At 40.4% G+C, this 15,786-nt stretch overlaps 1 protein-coding gene across 2 annotated transcripts; it reads left to right on the top strand.

Moving 5' to 3' along the window:
- Positions 1-90: 90 nt before the first annotated feature.
- qrsl1 (glutaminyl-tRNA synthase (glutamine-hydrolyzing)-like 1) lies at positions 91-7,634 on the top strand. 2 transcript variants are annotated; one of them, XM_022750084.1, is made up of 11 exons: positions 91-199; positions 1,098-1,257; positions 1,337-1,435; positions 1,522-1,618; positions 1,784-1,945; positions 2,050-2,225; positions 4,406-4,455; positions 5,259-5,451; positions 5,610-5,727; positions 5,985-6,190; positions 6,541-7,634. In XM_022750084.1, exons 1-11 carry the CDS (start codon positions 176-178, stop codon positions 6,756-6,758), a joined length of 1,503 nt encoding a protein of 500 aa, XP_022605805.1. In that variant the 5' UTR covers positions 91-175; the 3' UTR covers positions 6,759-7,634. The 2 variants fall into 2 exon arrangements, with proteins under 2 accessions (XP_022605805.1, XP_022605804.1); XM_022750083.1 differs by having other exon boundaries at positions 4,343-4,455.
- Positions 7,635-15,786: the final 8,152 nt, after the last annotated feature.

The raw sequence follows: 15,786 nt of genomic DNA, 5'->3' as shown, positions 1-15,786 counted from the left end.
AGTCAGCGCTCAGCGCCTCCACCAATCAGAGCGCGGTTTCCTCAACGGCTGTCCAATCACAGAAAGCGTTGTTAGACGCTGTCTCTCGAAACAAACATGGCAGCTTGCTGCTGCTGCTGCACAGTGTGCGAAGGTTGTTGTTAATTTGAAAGGTTGTCACAGAAATACATTGAACATGCTCGGCCTGACAATAAGGGAGGTTAGTGCGAGTGTTAACTTGTTCTCTGACCATAGTTCTGCTGGTTTGTCTTTTGTCGTTTGTGTTGCTTTTTAGCTAAACATTGGCTCAGGTTAGATAATAGCTGTAGAATATATAATACTTTTGCTCCCTAATCGGTATTAGATAAAATATATATAATATATAAAGTTGTGTATGAAATGTTAGTAGTAAAAAAAAAGTCTGTTCTTCAGAAACAAAACGATACAATTTACATTGTGGTGGAAGAAGTAAAAGATTACTCAATTTTAATAGTCCATTCAAAATGTTATCTTACGTTAAAGTATTAGAGGAAATATCCACTTAAATTGTAGAGGTACTCATGATGCAGAATGAACACATTCAGAGCGTTATGTTTATCATTAATACAGTATTGGAATATCACTGATGTCACAACATGTAAGGTGCATTTTACTGTTGTCAAGGAGGGTGCCAGGTAGTTAGATCTCTAACAAAATATTTTTCTATTTTTGTTTGTAAAATATTTACCTGTGAGGTCATTTGCTGTCCATTGAAATGTAGTGGAGTAGACGTACAAAGTAAAATATGAATATATAATAAAATGTAAATACACATGTAAAGCACAAGTAACTCAGAATAGCACTTGAGTACTGTAATAGGGATTTTTTAGCCTAAGACATTTTGACATATTACAGTAGGAGAAGCACAGGTGTAAATAATAAAAATAATGTTGGTTGAATTCCATTTAGCTGCCTCAGATTCAGGGTCCTGGCTCACTGTCACATTGCCATGGCTGGCTAGGACACTGGAGTACAATAGAGTCAATGTTAATGTTATTGGTAAACTTTGTTTTTCTATTAGTAAAAATGTCTGCTTTGAAAAAGCCCCTTTGCATATAAGAACTAAACCTTCTCTTCAGGTGTCTTTGGCACTCAGGGAGGGAAGAATTTCCCCAACAGAGCTTTGTAGGAGGTGTCTGAACCGTATCAAGAACACTCAACATCTCAATGCTTACATTACTGTGACGGAGGAGTTGGCACTGAAGCAGGCTCTTGAGTCAGAAACCAGGCTGCTGCAAGGTGTGGACACGTGAGTGTTTATTTGCATCTGTTCTGTGTAGGGTCATAAGTGTGTCATAAGGGTCTTGTCTTCCATCAGGTGCCACCAAAGGTCCTCTGGATGGAATTCCCTTCGCAGTCAAGGACAACTTCTGCACAGAGAATATCAGGACCACATGTGCTTCCCGGATGCTCAGAGGTTTGTCTTCACTTCAGTGTAAGTTACTCATATTTTCCAGTTTATGTCAATCCAGTAATGATAGCCTGCCACTATTTCTGCTACAGACTACACTCCACCATACAATGCTACAGTGGTGCAGAAGCTCATGGACCAAGGCGCTGTTCTGGTGGGGAAGACCAACATGGATGAGTTTGCCATGGGGTAAGGCCACTTTACTAACAGCTAGTGACAAATCAACGTATATTTTCTAAATTTCTTGATAAAGCTGTTACAGCTGTGTACACCTGCAGGAAGAGACACGTTAGTACGGAGTACATGTTTTAGGTTTCTGCCATTGTCTCATTTATTCATTTATTTGTCTTACAGTTCAGGAAGTACTGATGGGGCTTTTGGTCCAGTAAGGAACCCCTGGAGCTATGCCGCTCCCTACAGAGAGCAGACAGGGGCAGAGCCCGACTCCGACTGGGTCGTCACTGGAGGAAGCTCAGGAGGAAGTGCAGCAGCCGTGGCCTCACTCACTAGCTACCTGTGAGGGAACACATATACACATCACATTCACTGGTTCAGGAAAAGATTCGATACAAAATGGTGTTTACAAATGAAAATTTAATGTGACGGTAATTACTCTGCAGGGCTTTGGGTTCAGACACGGGTGGTTCTACTCGTAACCCAGGAGCACTGTGTGGTGTCGTGGCCCTGAAGCCGACCTACGGTCTGCTGTCCAGACATGGTCTCATCCCTCTGGTCAACTCCATGGACGTCCCCGGCATTATGACCCGCAGTGTCAGTGATGCAGCCATAGTCTTAGGTAGGAAACCTTTGATGGCCTGTCACTGCATGGATGTAGGCACTCTTTTTTGGGGCAGTTTTTGCCTTCATTATGATAGCTGCAGTGAGAGAAGAAAAGAGGAGAAGAGTTGGGGAGAGAGAGAGGGGATGACTTGCAGCAAAGGGCCTCAGGCCAGACCCAAACCCAGGCAGCTGTGGTTAGAACTAAGCCTTAATGGTATGCTACCATGTGAGCCCCGGAGCAGCCCACTGTCCTATATTCATAGTTGAACATCATCTGGGCCTTCCGAAAACCTTTTCTTGCTCTTTATGAGTAGGGTCATTCTACATTTCCAGCTCTTTCTATCTCAAAAGGTCTTTGAAATCAATAGGACTCCCCTGGTTAACTAAAGAATAAGGGATAAAATTGTAAATTGAATCATACATATTACTAGTGTCAATCCACTGGCCAATTTATTTTAATCAAATTTACAGCAAAGTTTTTTACAACTCATAGTTGAGGGCCAAATAGATCAGAAATGAACCGTTGGCTCTTCAGGATTTGTGGGGGAACTAATTAAAAAAAGAGGTAGGTGGCATATTTCTGTACCCAACAACCAGTATATGGGTTCCCATCTGTAGTGGGACGTTTGTCGCTTCTAATCCACTTCTCTTTTTTGCTATGTTTTGCATGTTTATTACATATGTGCTTGCCCAAATATCACAATGAATACTGACATTGCAATTTTTTCTCTTGATACAGTTCTCAAAACAGTTCTGCATTTCTCAACACTAGCTCACCCGTGCAAACGCCGCAGAAACAACCAAAACCTTGTTGAAACATGCTTTTCACCAGCGCTTGAAGACATAGACATCAGATCTTTTGATATTTTGATAAAAAAAACTGACTTTAGAAAAAGAGAAAAATGTAATGAAGTGTAAAATAATTTTTGAGACACAATGAAATGTGAATGATTTATTTGTAAATTCAATTCAGCAACATAATTGCTGAGGGAAGCTAAATGATGGACTATGGACATGGAACTATGCATCAGAAAATAGAAAAATAAAAAATAGAAAAATATTCAATCAAGAACAGAACATAGCACCAATTGTAGTACAGTAAATCCACACCATAATCTCTATATACACTACCAGTCAAAAGTTTGGACACACTTTCCATATTTGTATATATGTATATACCTGTATAAATCAAAAATTACTATAAAGTGCAAAATATGAAATCCCATATCATTGTGTCTACATGACACCCGTCGACCAGCTTCAGCCAATCTTAGGCCATGGTTGATAACATGGTCCACAATTGGTGCCCATATTTCAGTAGATACCCTCTGGTACCTTATTCCTCGACCCCTGCCTCTTCCTTGTCCTCTCATAAAGCCCGGTTCATGTACCTGCACCACACCCACTTCCTGCTTCAGTCAACACTATGCACTGGGTGAAACTAGTGTTTCCATATATGGTTGTTTGTAATAATTACTGCAGTGCCACGACATGCAGCTGTGATACAAGGTTGAAAACGTGTGTTTGTCTTTGTGTCAAATCCTGTTCTGAGACCACTGACAGTGTGTGACTGGCCTCGCTCTTTAATACATATATGAAGAAAGTTTAAAGTGATTTGATTGAAAACACAGAACCGTTTGAGAGCTGTATTACGAGTGGTGAGTGTGAGGTTTGTGATGTGTGAATTGCATCAAAGCGGTTGAGAAAAACTATAAAGGTACACTGTGGAGTTTTGGTGGTGGCGCCATGTTTTTGTGAGTGGGTCATCATCTTGTTTGCAACAGGCACACGGGTGGCACAATTCACATCCTGCCATTGCTTTCACACTATTCCAGTCATCGACAGTTGACAGCAGTAACACACCAACAGACATAGCTATGCACCAACAAAGGCAAGCAAGCAATGAAAGTAATCAATGCACAAATAAAAATATAAAAAGAATATTCATCAAAAAATTGGCTTTCATGGGGCCGAAAATCCAGTCAGTGTTTGTTAGACCTCAAAGATACATATGTACAGGAAATAAATCTGTCCATGTGTTGTCAAGAATATGAGACATTGTGAATGAATCAGTATGGCGTGCCTCTGTCAAATAGTGGACCTTACCTGGGATTTTGTTGAAATGTTACACAGGTATCCTTCAAGGCCATGATACTAGAGACTCAACAACAATTCCTGCCCCTTCATCCCTGACAGAGCTACCTGAGGACTTTGATGTCAAGAACATCTGCATAGGTATCCCTAAGGTGAGTTTATCTCCGTATTAAGTCAGTATCTCTCGTCGTTTTCCTTACACATTAACAGGAATAATCAAAGACCCTGAGCATGTTGAGGGTAGGTGCCGGCTGACAGTGTTGTATAAATATGATATTCAAAAGATGTATATATTAAACACTTAGGAGGGAACTGCGATCCTCATCCTTACAGAGATAAGTAAAAGACGTGGACAGAAGAAATACACAACCACATAAATAAGAAACAAAAAATGACTTAAATTATGGAAAACTTATTATCTCAAACAATATTCATTATGACTGAAAAGTATGTGTTGACTTCAAACTGTCTATATTTAATAATTATATAGTTATTTATATTTTAAACTGTATAAACACTATGAACGGTATGAACACCTCTTTAATTAAGTAGTTGTTCTTAGTCTGTTCAGCCTGTTAAGACAGAAGAAGTGGTGACTAGGGGACTACTTTGCCTGTGTCGTTGTTGTCAACATTTTGTTGAAAAATGCTGGGCAGAATTTTGTAACACTCGTTATTTGCACATGCGCCTCTAAATACATTTCACAGTTTGCACACATCTGATGTAAATCGTAAATGTGGGCAAAACACCTGCACTGTCGAACCCTGAAAGATGGTTTCATGTACTGTACTTGAAATGTGTGTTTCTTAGCAGCAATATCACCGAGACCAATTCCTTGTACAGCAACGAGTTACATATTTAAAGATGATTCATACTTCTTTGAAAGATCTAAATCAACACAAATACAGACATTTCCTAAAACTCCTTGTCTTTCCTGTCTTCTAATGTATGCCAGGAGTACCACGCCCCAGGGCTGTCTGAGGAGACTCTAGCTCAGTGGAGTCTTGTTGCTGATATGTTTGACAGAGCGGGGGCGAGGGTGAAGCAAGTATCCCTCCCACATACACAATACTCCATTGTGTGCTACCACGTCCTGTGCCACGCTGAAGTTGCATCCAACATGGCCCGTTTTGACGGCCTCGAATACGGTACGAACCAGTCCACAGTATGTTACATTTGTGGTGTGGAGCATTTTTACAGTGGACGCCACATTACGCCTAAGATTATACCCAATCAAAAGTGTTCCCAACGTGTCACAAGACGGTGATAAAGGTAATGTTATTGATTTCTGTCCCTCTTCTGTCAGGCCACCGTAGCGAGGTGAACAGCTCGACAGAGGCCATGTACGCTTCAACCCGACATGAGGGCTTCAATGATGTAGTGAGAGGGAGGATTCTGTCCGGAAACTACTTCCTGCTTAAACAGTAAGACAACAGAGTGAACCTTCTCACACCATTGTACTTCAGTTCCCCTGGGTTCAAACCAGTCTATAGCTGACGGTGTCATTTTATCTCTTTGACCTTTTCTCTGCTCTCAGATCTCTGTTATCATCAGTCTCTACAGTTATGAGTACTTTTGTCCTTCTTTCAATTTAAGAGAGAATAAAATGAACTGGTGGAGCTGTAACATTTCCAAAACAGCCAGGATTAACTGACTGACATGATCACCCTCATTTTGCCAGGAACTACCAGCACTACTTTGTTAAGGCCCAGAGAGTCCGCCGGCTGATAGCGGACGATTTCAAGCATGTGTTCAGCTCAGGTGTTGACATGCTGCTAACACCCACCACTCTGACTGATGCAGCCCGTTACTCTGACTTCAAACAGGAAGACAACCGAACACGCAGTGCGCAGGAAGATGTCTTCACCCAGCCCGTCAACATGGCAGGTACAGAGGAAAAAAAGTACTTGTGGCATCACTCATGCATGTAAAGGAAGTGTAGGAGGATTCATGAATTTGTATATTCTGCATGCGTGGATACACACACTATGTACCCATGCACAGCTGGAACTGAAAACCTAAAATGACATCAGTGTGGTTACCACTTCCTCTGACCTTCCATCCTGTAACAAAGGCACATTGCATCATACTTGTTGTATGACACTTAAGGGAGTGTTTACATTCAGTTAAACTTTCTCCTGCCTTTTATCACTCTCCAGACTAACCATGGGATCCCAATCATTGCCTTTCCATGTACCGTTTTTCAACTCTTTTTTTTTTTTTTTTCTTTACCCTAGGTCTCCCTGCTGTTTCAGTACCAACCGCATTATCAAGACGAGGTCTTCCCATTGGCTTACAGCTCGTTGGCCGTGCCGCCCAAGACAGGAAGATGCTCAGTGTTGCTCAGTGGATCGAGCAGAGGGTTGGGTTTCCCTCCATCAGTGATTGTGGAAACTCTAGCGAGGGCAGCAATGACACAAGAATGGTGGAACGGGAGCAGACTTCAGCTGTATAAAGAGAACTGTGGACACAAGGACACACCTGTTGACAAAGTCACTAATTACAGGCACATATGGACAATGGACATATGGTTTAACCATTATGGACATTGTTTACTTATAAAATGCCTTTTGGGGATTTCATCAGTGGGGTTATCTATCGATCATGCTGTAGTAGCTTGAACTTTCCTTGATGGACTGAAAAGAACTGCAGCATGTGAAAACCTCTTTATTGTGCAACATGCTTCACACTTTACCTGGAGGGATGTGGTATTCAAACAGTTAAATGCTTCTGCATTTGTTGTCTGTTGGTGCAACTATTGCTATTGAATAATTGCAAGTTGGGCGATTTACTTTGACAGTGGTGTTTATCATGCGTCCATGCATTCATGCATGCATGCACTGTTTATATTGGATTGACTTAGTCATTGTGAAGGCACTGAAACTTCTCTTAAGCGCTGTTGACAAGTCAAGATGACACATTTTCTGCTAAAAATGTGTTAATCTTGCATCGGTTAACTTGTTGATAGGAGGTTTTTAGCCATGCTATCAGAGTGGCCTCAAGGATGGCAATGTCAGTCTTTTGGATGGTCAGTTGTTCCACTAGACTGAAATATCCCTACAAGAATAAGATGGATTGCCTTTATATTGTGTACATTTGTGATCCCCAGAAGATAAATCCTAGAGACTTTGGTGATCCTCCGACTTTTCAGCTGTACCAGCTCCGTGTTAAGTGATAATTAATAAATGTTAGCACGTTAACACACTGAGATAATTAGCATGATGAACATTATTCCTACAAAACATCAGCAGATTAACACTGTCACTGTGAACATGTTAACATTAGCATTCATCTTACAGGAGCTATTTCTAAGTTTTGCTTATGCTACATGGCCAACATTAGCATTAACAGCTGTTTATTTACCAGTCTAGAAGGAACGTTGTGAGTTCAACATCAAACTTTATTTCTTTGCTTACCAAGAGCTGTCTCAAATGCTTTTCTTCTCGTGAAGTTAGCACGCTAACCAGTTACGCCTGCTAGCCCCCACTTTCTGATAGCGACTCACTGTAGCCTCCAATATTTTATCTTGTATTATGAAGACATCAATGGCTGAACCTCTTGTCAAGTGACAATCACCACCACCTGCTCCCGGCAAGAAACCAAAACCACCAAAATTTACAAATAACAGTTTGCTTGTTTTATATCAGATGCTGCTTTTTCAAGTAGATTTTCACAGCAGGTCTACGCAGGATCTTTGATGGCTGAGATAGATTTATGCATTAGTTCCTATGCTTGTCAAGAAATTATTATTCTACTTCTTAATATAACATTTTTGTCCTCTTTCTGGCAGATTCACTTGATTTTTCCTGACATTTCCAGAACATGGTTGTAAAGAGGTCGGCTAATCTCACATGCGACACACACCGTTTGGCATTATCTATGTCACAAGTCTAGACCCTGTCTCAAATTTCCCTCTCCAGTCCCTACAGGTTGACAAATTGTGCAGACATTTTGAAAGTTATGAAAACACTAAACAAATATTTCTGCAAGTGTGTGTCTGAGAAGAAAAACACGTTGGTCCATTTCCATGAAATTGAAATGAATAACAACTTTGCATGACCAAACATGACACAGACTCTTAGAACCATTTTGGCTCAAGCAGATATTTTCCCTGAAATACTAAGACTCACCACATTAAAGTGCTGGAATCAATTCAAGTGAAATCAATCCAGTCAGCCAATTGTAGTTCTGGAAACTGGCCTAAAATAAGGTGCTACGCTGAGTGCTTACAGAGCCCACAATAACCTGCTCACAGTTGACTCCAGTTCCACATACTCCTGACCCATTTCCCTGCAGGAGGGAATCAATACTTGGTCCAAGTGTTCATGATTAATCCTGATACTGTAACTCAGTAGAGTTTTCAAAAAAAAGAGCACAAGAGGATACGTTTACATGAATGCTTTGCTGTTTGTTTCTTTGTTGTTTTTTTGTGTATCAATGGGGTCTGTGCAAAAGCGTGGATCTTTAAAATAGTTAGCATGTTATAAATGCCATCCTTTTTTATGAATGAATGACTGATATTGAAGCTGTAGGCTACATTCTGAACACTGCATAACTGACAAATTAACACAATTATGTGATTTCCTACTGTTGACAGGTCTGTTCTTCCTCTTTTTACTTCTCATCGTCACATAAATGCGTTAAATTTCAATATATCGGGTTGCCTGAGACAACACCAGGAGGATGGCAACATACTTCTGTGTTGCAGAAAGGTTTTGACATAATTACGTTACCTCACATCACTCTGACAACTTCATTGTTTTTTGTGTTTGGTAAAGCATGGTAGTTAAGCTCAGCTCACATTCAACAATGCTACTTTATAGTGTGCACTGAAATTTTTGTCTAAAAACCTTGTTTTCATAAAAAAAAAAGTTTTAAACACATCTAAATTTTACATCCTATTCCTAATAGATAAAAATTCTAAAATCTTTTATAAATTGTTGTCCTTACCTTGGAAGAAGAAGGACTTAGGCTGAAAAAAAATCTTAAAACAAATTGATTTGTATAACTGCACTGACAGATTAAGTCTCTTGTGAGAAAATAAAATTACAGCCAAAAATGACATGACAAATGATTCGTGAAGTGTGGTGGTATTCAAGACCAGGGCCACCATTACCTAATTTTATGGTAGCCAGGAATCTCAGCTCAGTGTTGTTACAATTAGCTTGCAGTTAGCATGCCTGCCTTTAGCATAAAATCTGTTCTGTATCAGTTTAAAGAGGGGTGACTCAGGCTGAGTACAACAAAAAGCATCTATCTGTGGTTGTGCTGTATTTAAAATATCTTGAATGTTTATTAAGTGTATTATTTTTAATGGTACATATTTTTTCTTTTAAGAAAACAGTGAAATGCTATTATCAAATTCTAAACTGTCTGGTTGAGTAATGTGTAATTAGAATTTTGCTAAAGCTCCTCTTCCATGACAGAGAAGGTCGTAGCACTGGTCATCATCATTCAAGATTGTTACAACATGGCTTCTATTCAGCCTTCAACGTGGGTATTTGAAAAGGAAAACCAGTGTGATCACTGAAATGTGATAAGTGATCAGTCACTTCTATTGAGCTACCTTTTGTTGTTTTCAACATCTCATATACACAAACACATGTTAGAGTGCAGAGAGCCCATGTGGGGCTCTTGTTCCCTCTGACATTCTCCCCTCCGGATGTGTGGATTTGTGTGGTATCCCCTTCTGCCCTCTTTCATCCTCACTCTATCCCTCCCACCTGCCCAGCTCTTTCCAGTGCCTCTCATTTGATCCTGATCTCTGTGTTCATTACGTAAATGTCACCCTTGCTCACGGCTGACAGAGTAGGATGTGCTAATGAAATCTCAGTGAAACACAGACTCCTCACATAAGCCATGTCTCCATAATTCTGGTCCTCGTGGTAGCAGGCCTGCTCCCTATGAGACGTATAATAATAGATAATAGAAACACCAAAACTGCCAACTGACCATATTATTTAATGTCTTGTTGTCATGTGTGAAAAGAGAGTTTAAAGGTGTAACTAATGAACCAGTGTCTATCAAGCTGAAAATATAGGTATATCTCATATCTATATTTATCTATTTCAATATATGAGAGTAGGTTGACAGCACCATAAATCAACCCCCTTCTTTGGGACTTCCCAAACACATAGGATGGTTCCTGCAGCTTTCTGCACCTTCCAAAGATTAACTCTTTTGGTTGCATAGGATCAGTGTTAGTCTTGTGATGGATGGATGGATGGATGGATGGATGGATGGATGGATGGATGGATGGATGGATGGATGGATGGATGCTTGTACTGAGTTATTGTAGACTTTATAAACCTTTAACAAAAGAGAGGTCTTATTAGCATAAAGCACGTTTCCTGTTCGGTCATGAATTCATGAAGCTGACCTCAGTTCAGATGATAGTGGCCTAGACCGTAGATACTTGATGGTCAAACAAACAAAGAATTTCAAGCATCAACTACTGGTGTGTCAGTGTGATTCATCTAAGCACAAACTTTACAAAAACTGAGGCAGTCTATTGACCGTTATTGAACACAATCAGATTTAGCTTCAGTTTGCTATTGCTGCAGTCTAATTTATTATGTTTATCCTCTTTGAACTATATCTCAAGTTCCGCATTTGTACAGGATGTGGTGATAGAGCATATCTGAACTTCCCTGAAGCAATGATGCATGCCATGATGTCTCATATCGGTACAGCAGGATTCATAATTACACACATAAGGTTTTGAAATCTCTAAAAATATGTTGTTGTTCCTGTTGTGCTGTCACTACATCCTCTACCTGAATGACAGGGAAGCACAGGGAAATGCAAGTGATCAACATCAATATGTTCCTCAAAGTCAAAGTAAAATTGAGCTTCTCCTTTACATGCAGTTGCAGTTGAGATAAATGCAGCTTAAAAAAAAAATTGGGGGAGTTGCTCCCTGTCCCTTTTCATTGCAGCCACTAAGCTCACATTAGGCTTTGAAACTAGATCTCAATCTCTCCATCTCTCTCTCTCTCTCTCTCTGTCTCTCTCTCTCTATTTCTCTCTCTCTTTCAAACACACACAACCATTCAGTGGATGACTGTACAACATTACTACTTCTCTCTTTCCCACACAGGTTGTTGGAGGTCTGAATCTGTAGTGCATAAGTTGTTTTAAATCAATAAATCAGCATTTAATTGACTTTGAAAAATTTGCTTTGTTAGTATGACCGTGGTTTGACCAGAACGTAAAAAAAACAAATGAGAACAAATGGTTCTGAAGCAACTGGGCTCTGTTTTCCCTCAGGCTGTGACATACTGCTTCCTCTGTGAAGTTATTTTTTCCCAGGTAAATAGAGTACTTTGTCTAAGAAGTCTGACAATATATGTCACATTCTCGGTTTTTATGACTTTTATTTTGCTAAGGAAATAGGTTCTTATGTCCTTATATAGGCTGGAAAGAGCAGTGGGAAGTGTTCCTCTCTCTTCTTCCTCTTGTTGACAGAGCTGACAGTCTGACAGTCTCTCTCTGGGTTGTGTCCACCCGACTCAAAGGTGAGGTTTTGGTCACTCAGTTTAGTTCATGTTTATCTCAGATGCTTGTCATTCAGAAATTCCAAATAACATGCCACTTTCTTTTCAGAGCTAAATGGCATTGAAGGTTACTTTGAGGAATTGTAGTGGATGCTCAAGCTGGTGCACTTTTATTTTACTCTCTCCCTCTGTTTCTGTCTCTAGCAGGTGGTACCTGTCCATCACCTCCAAACTGTAAGAGATACATGTAAGGAAAAAAGGATCATTAACAATTAAATGTTTGAAAATTAAAAAAAAAAAAAAAAAAGTGAATGAAAACTGCAGATAAATTAATGTAAATTTAGTTGAGGACATTTACAGCTGTGCTAACAGCTCTGTGAGGCAGTATTTAGACACAGCAAACTTTGAGTTGGGCGCTAAAGTAGTCATACTAACATGCTCACAATTACAATGTCGATGCAAGCATCAAGCTGCTGATGCTTGCGGGTGATAAACCTTTCGCTCATTGATGACTATCAAACCCTGGCCTGTTGGTTTAGACTCAGTGACACTATGTTGAATATGTGTTAAAGGATAAAACTGGTTCTGAAAGTAATGTTGAAAATTTGTGTGGTCATTTAGTGAATGATGCTGAAGCACTTAACAGAGACTGCAACCATATTGTTTCAGAATCCTGCTGGGAAAAGAGCGAGACTGAGGGCAGGTGAAGGGGCTGCACTGCTCAGCGATGAAAGCTCTGGAGTGTCCTTCACCTCTCCCTGACCCCCTCTCCCCCTCTCGTATTTGCTCCCTTCCCGGCAAACAAACACCTAAACCCAAACTCGGGTTTCTACTTATGTTTTTGGTGGGACAGGAGGAGAAGAGTGGAGTGGCAGGAAGGGAGGGGGGTGCGGCGGCTTTAAGTGGTCACACTCTGGCGGTCAACTAAAGGAGAACTCCTCTCTTGATCATGTGACCACACCACAGTGGCATTACCTTTTCATGCCTGTGTGCAGGAACGTGGCTTTGCTCTGTAAGGCCTCTTTAGCTTTAACTTGTGAAAGCTGGAGGTACCTGATTTGGGGGGGGGGCACACACAGGACAGAGCAAAAGGTCCTGATCTAAGTTTACCTTTGGAGCAGATAAGATGAGCAGAACAATTCAGCCTTTGTCATGTAAGCAGCGTGGGATGTGGTTGCCACAGAGATAAAGAGTGAGTGTAGGGGCTACAGGTGAATTCCAGCAGTCTTTCACAGAGAGGGGCCCTTTGATGGAGACCCTGCAGCAGATGAATGGAGGCAGGCCTCACCAGCCTTTAAATTCACTCATGGTTAGTGACCTTTTACCACCAACTGAAGACATTTGAAATGAATCTCCAATACCTCAATTAAGCCCATTGTGCATCAACTCAACATTTACTGCACCAGGAACACCACAATTTAAATAAAAAAAAAAAAAAAAAAAAAAAAAAAAAAAGGTGGAAATGAACACAGCAACATGCCAAACTGCTTTCTTAATTTCCTACAGGCTGCATTAGATTGACAAATTCTGAGGTTTCCAGTCAACCACAGTATGGTTTCTCAAGCGTGCCAGCATTGACACATTTACCAAAACAGATTAGGAGAACAGAAAAAAGGGGATCTGGATAAGCCGAGGGGGATTTATACACACCGACACTCAATTTTATAAACCGTCAGTCTACACACTGAAGTTGTGTGAGGCCTTGTTAATTAGTTGAGTTGGAAATTTTAAAATGTAGGCATGAAATTTACATGTAGCCCAAGTTTTGCCTTAGAAACAAAATACTGCAACCCCTTCCTCTTGTTACACATTTGCAAATAAACTAGTCACCAGTTCCATCATGTCACTTACAATTTAGAGCTTTATTGAGCTTACAAAATTCAAGATCTAAAAAGCACAACATTTACAGTAGTCACTTATTTCCAGTATTTGTAATACAAAATCTTCTAAATGTGTTTACAAATGACTTTTAAAAATATCAAGTTACATGATTTTTTTTAGTGCCTCAAAGGGCCATTAGTTAACGCCTCCAAACTACCACCAGTAGAAAGCCTCAAGAGACCAGCGTCTTGCCGGACAAAGGAAAATTTTCATTCCCAAGAACCCCTTAAACCAAGAAGCCCTTGGGACAAGCCTAGGTGCGACACCAAGGTGCGTCCCACCTTTTAAATCCACATGTTTGACAGGGGGTTGAGAGGGGGAAGTACTCGTGAAAAAACATCGCGCCCCCCCCCAGGTCCAGCCTTGATGGTGGTGTCCAGTACGGAGAGCCATCAGTCCGGTTACGGGGACCAACCTTGGAGGACAGAGACCGTCAGCGCCAGCGGCACCAGGAGCGTGAGGCCGGCGATGTTTTCGCAGCCGTTTTTGTCTTTGGCCGTCGTGCTCCTGGGGGTCATCATGGTGATATTGGGCATGGTCGTGGTCCCGTTATTGTTCTGGGTTCGGACCACCTGTAATAAAAAGATGACATCGTTTCCAGTTCATTATAGAAGTTCAGGCAGGACTGTAGAAAACTCACTTAACTCTATAAGCAACTTGGGCGTTCCTATGGGCGCAGACAGGATGCCACAGAGGCGCATTCACCAGCAGGTTAAACTACTTCATTTCACCCTAAAAACGCATCAATCATCTTCAAATACAGCCACATGAAAACAATGCTTGAGACTTAAGACGGCCTTGTTTTAGCTTTTATGTCAAATACATTTTAAATCCAAGACATCCAACGGGTTCTAAGTTGTTGGAGCTCTTCGTGAACCGTTTAAGAGAAGTGATACGTGTTTCACATGACAGGATTTGTGCTATAAGTATTAAGTTCAGTTTGTTACTTTATGGAATAAGTTCAGAATCTTAGTTCTTGAAATTTTACCAATAAAAAGATTTTAAGAAACTTGTGTTAAATAACACTGCATTATGTTACAATGTGTTTTTTATGTGCCGAGGTGTTCTTCTAAATACCTAATAAGAAAAAAAAAAAAAAAAAAAAAAAAAAAAAACATTTAACACCACTAGTTTATAGCTAGTGATATTATTTAATTGGAAGTGAAGGCCACGTTAGACCTTGTTAGGAAGGCTTGTTAGGAAGGAAAAAAAACAAAAAACCCTGCGTTGCCCTAAACTTGAACATTTTGTCCCCTTTTAGGCACAAAAACTGGTTTACTCCTACAAATTACAGTTATTCCCTTTTCAAGTTCAACACAAACCAATAGTACAAACTAACCTGTGATGAGAGATGGAGAGTCAGCAGGAGAACTCCAATGTAAGTTATACACATTTTATTCATCTTGGCGTGGCGCGTGAAGAAGGGCTGCACTCGCTGCTCCGCTCAGGTCCTGAGAATAAGTACATGAAACGAGGTGCAGCTGCGCTCTTTATGCGCCTGTGACATCATCAACTAAACTCAATATCACCTGCTGCAGGACATACCATGATACATTCGGGTGCTGTCGGGAAAAGCCTGTATTTATTGAAAGTTTAGAGCATGAGAACGACTCTAATTTACAAAATCGAGTTATTCCCCCATGTCTTTGATTTAGGAATTGCATTAATCATTAAAATGGGCACTGAACTGTCCACCACAATAGTCATTGTGTGTCTAGTGGTACATTAACGTGCTAGTGTTATGCTCTGACACTATCTCGGTCAGGCTTGCTTATAAAAAAAACCACAGAAGAAAAAACAAAAAAACTAAAACAAACATAAAAAAAACACTATAATATTTACATATAAAGAAGTATTACTATATTAAAATGTATAATCGTATATTTGATGTCCGTATCTATGAGAAAAATACAATAAAAATAATATTCTTGTTGATATCGCTGTTAATGTGTGCACGCCTGCAGAAAAAAGCTCATTACTGGTGCCCTTCAAGACGGATGAATAGCGCCCTCCAGTGACCGCTTTCGCGACATTACAATTAAAAGCGCGATTACTAAAGACCCCGCTGTGTTTCCGTAGTTGTCCTCTCTGTAATTCCTTCCGGAA

This window comes from Seriola dumerili, unplaced genomic scaffold (genome assembly GCF_002260705.1).
Source record: "Seriola dumerili isolate Sdu_G_001 unplaced genomic scaffold, Sdu_1.0 BDQW01000149.1, whole genome shotgun sequence".
NCBI lineage: Eukaryota > Metazoa > Chordata > Actinopteri > Carangiformes > Carangidae > Seriola > Seriola dumerili.
This window is presented reverse-complemented; position numbering and strand designations above follow the sequence as displayed.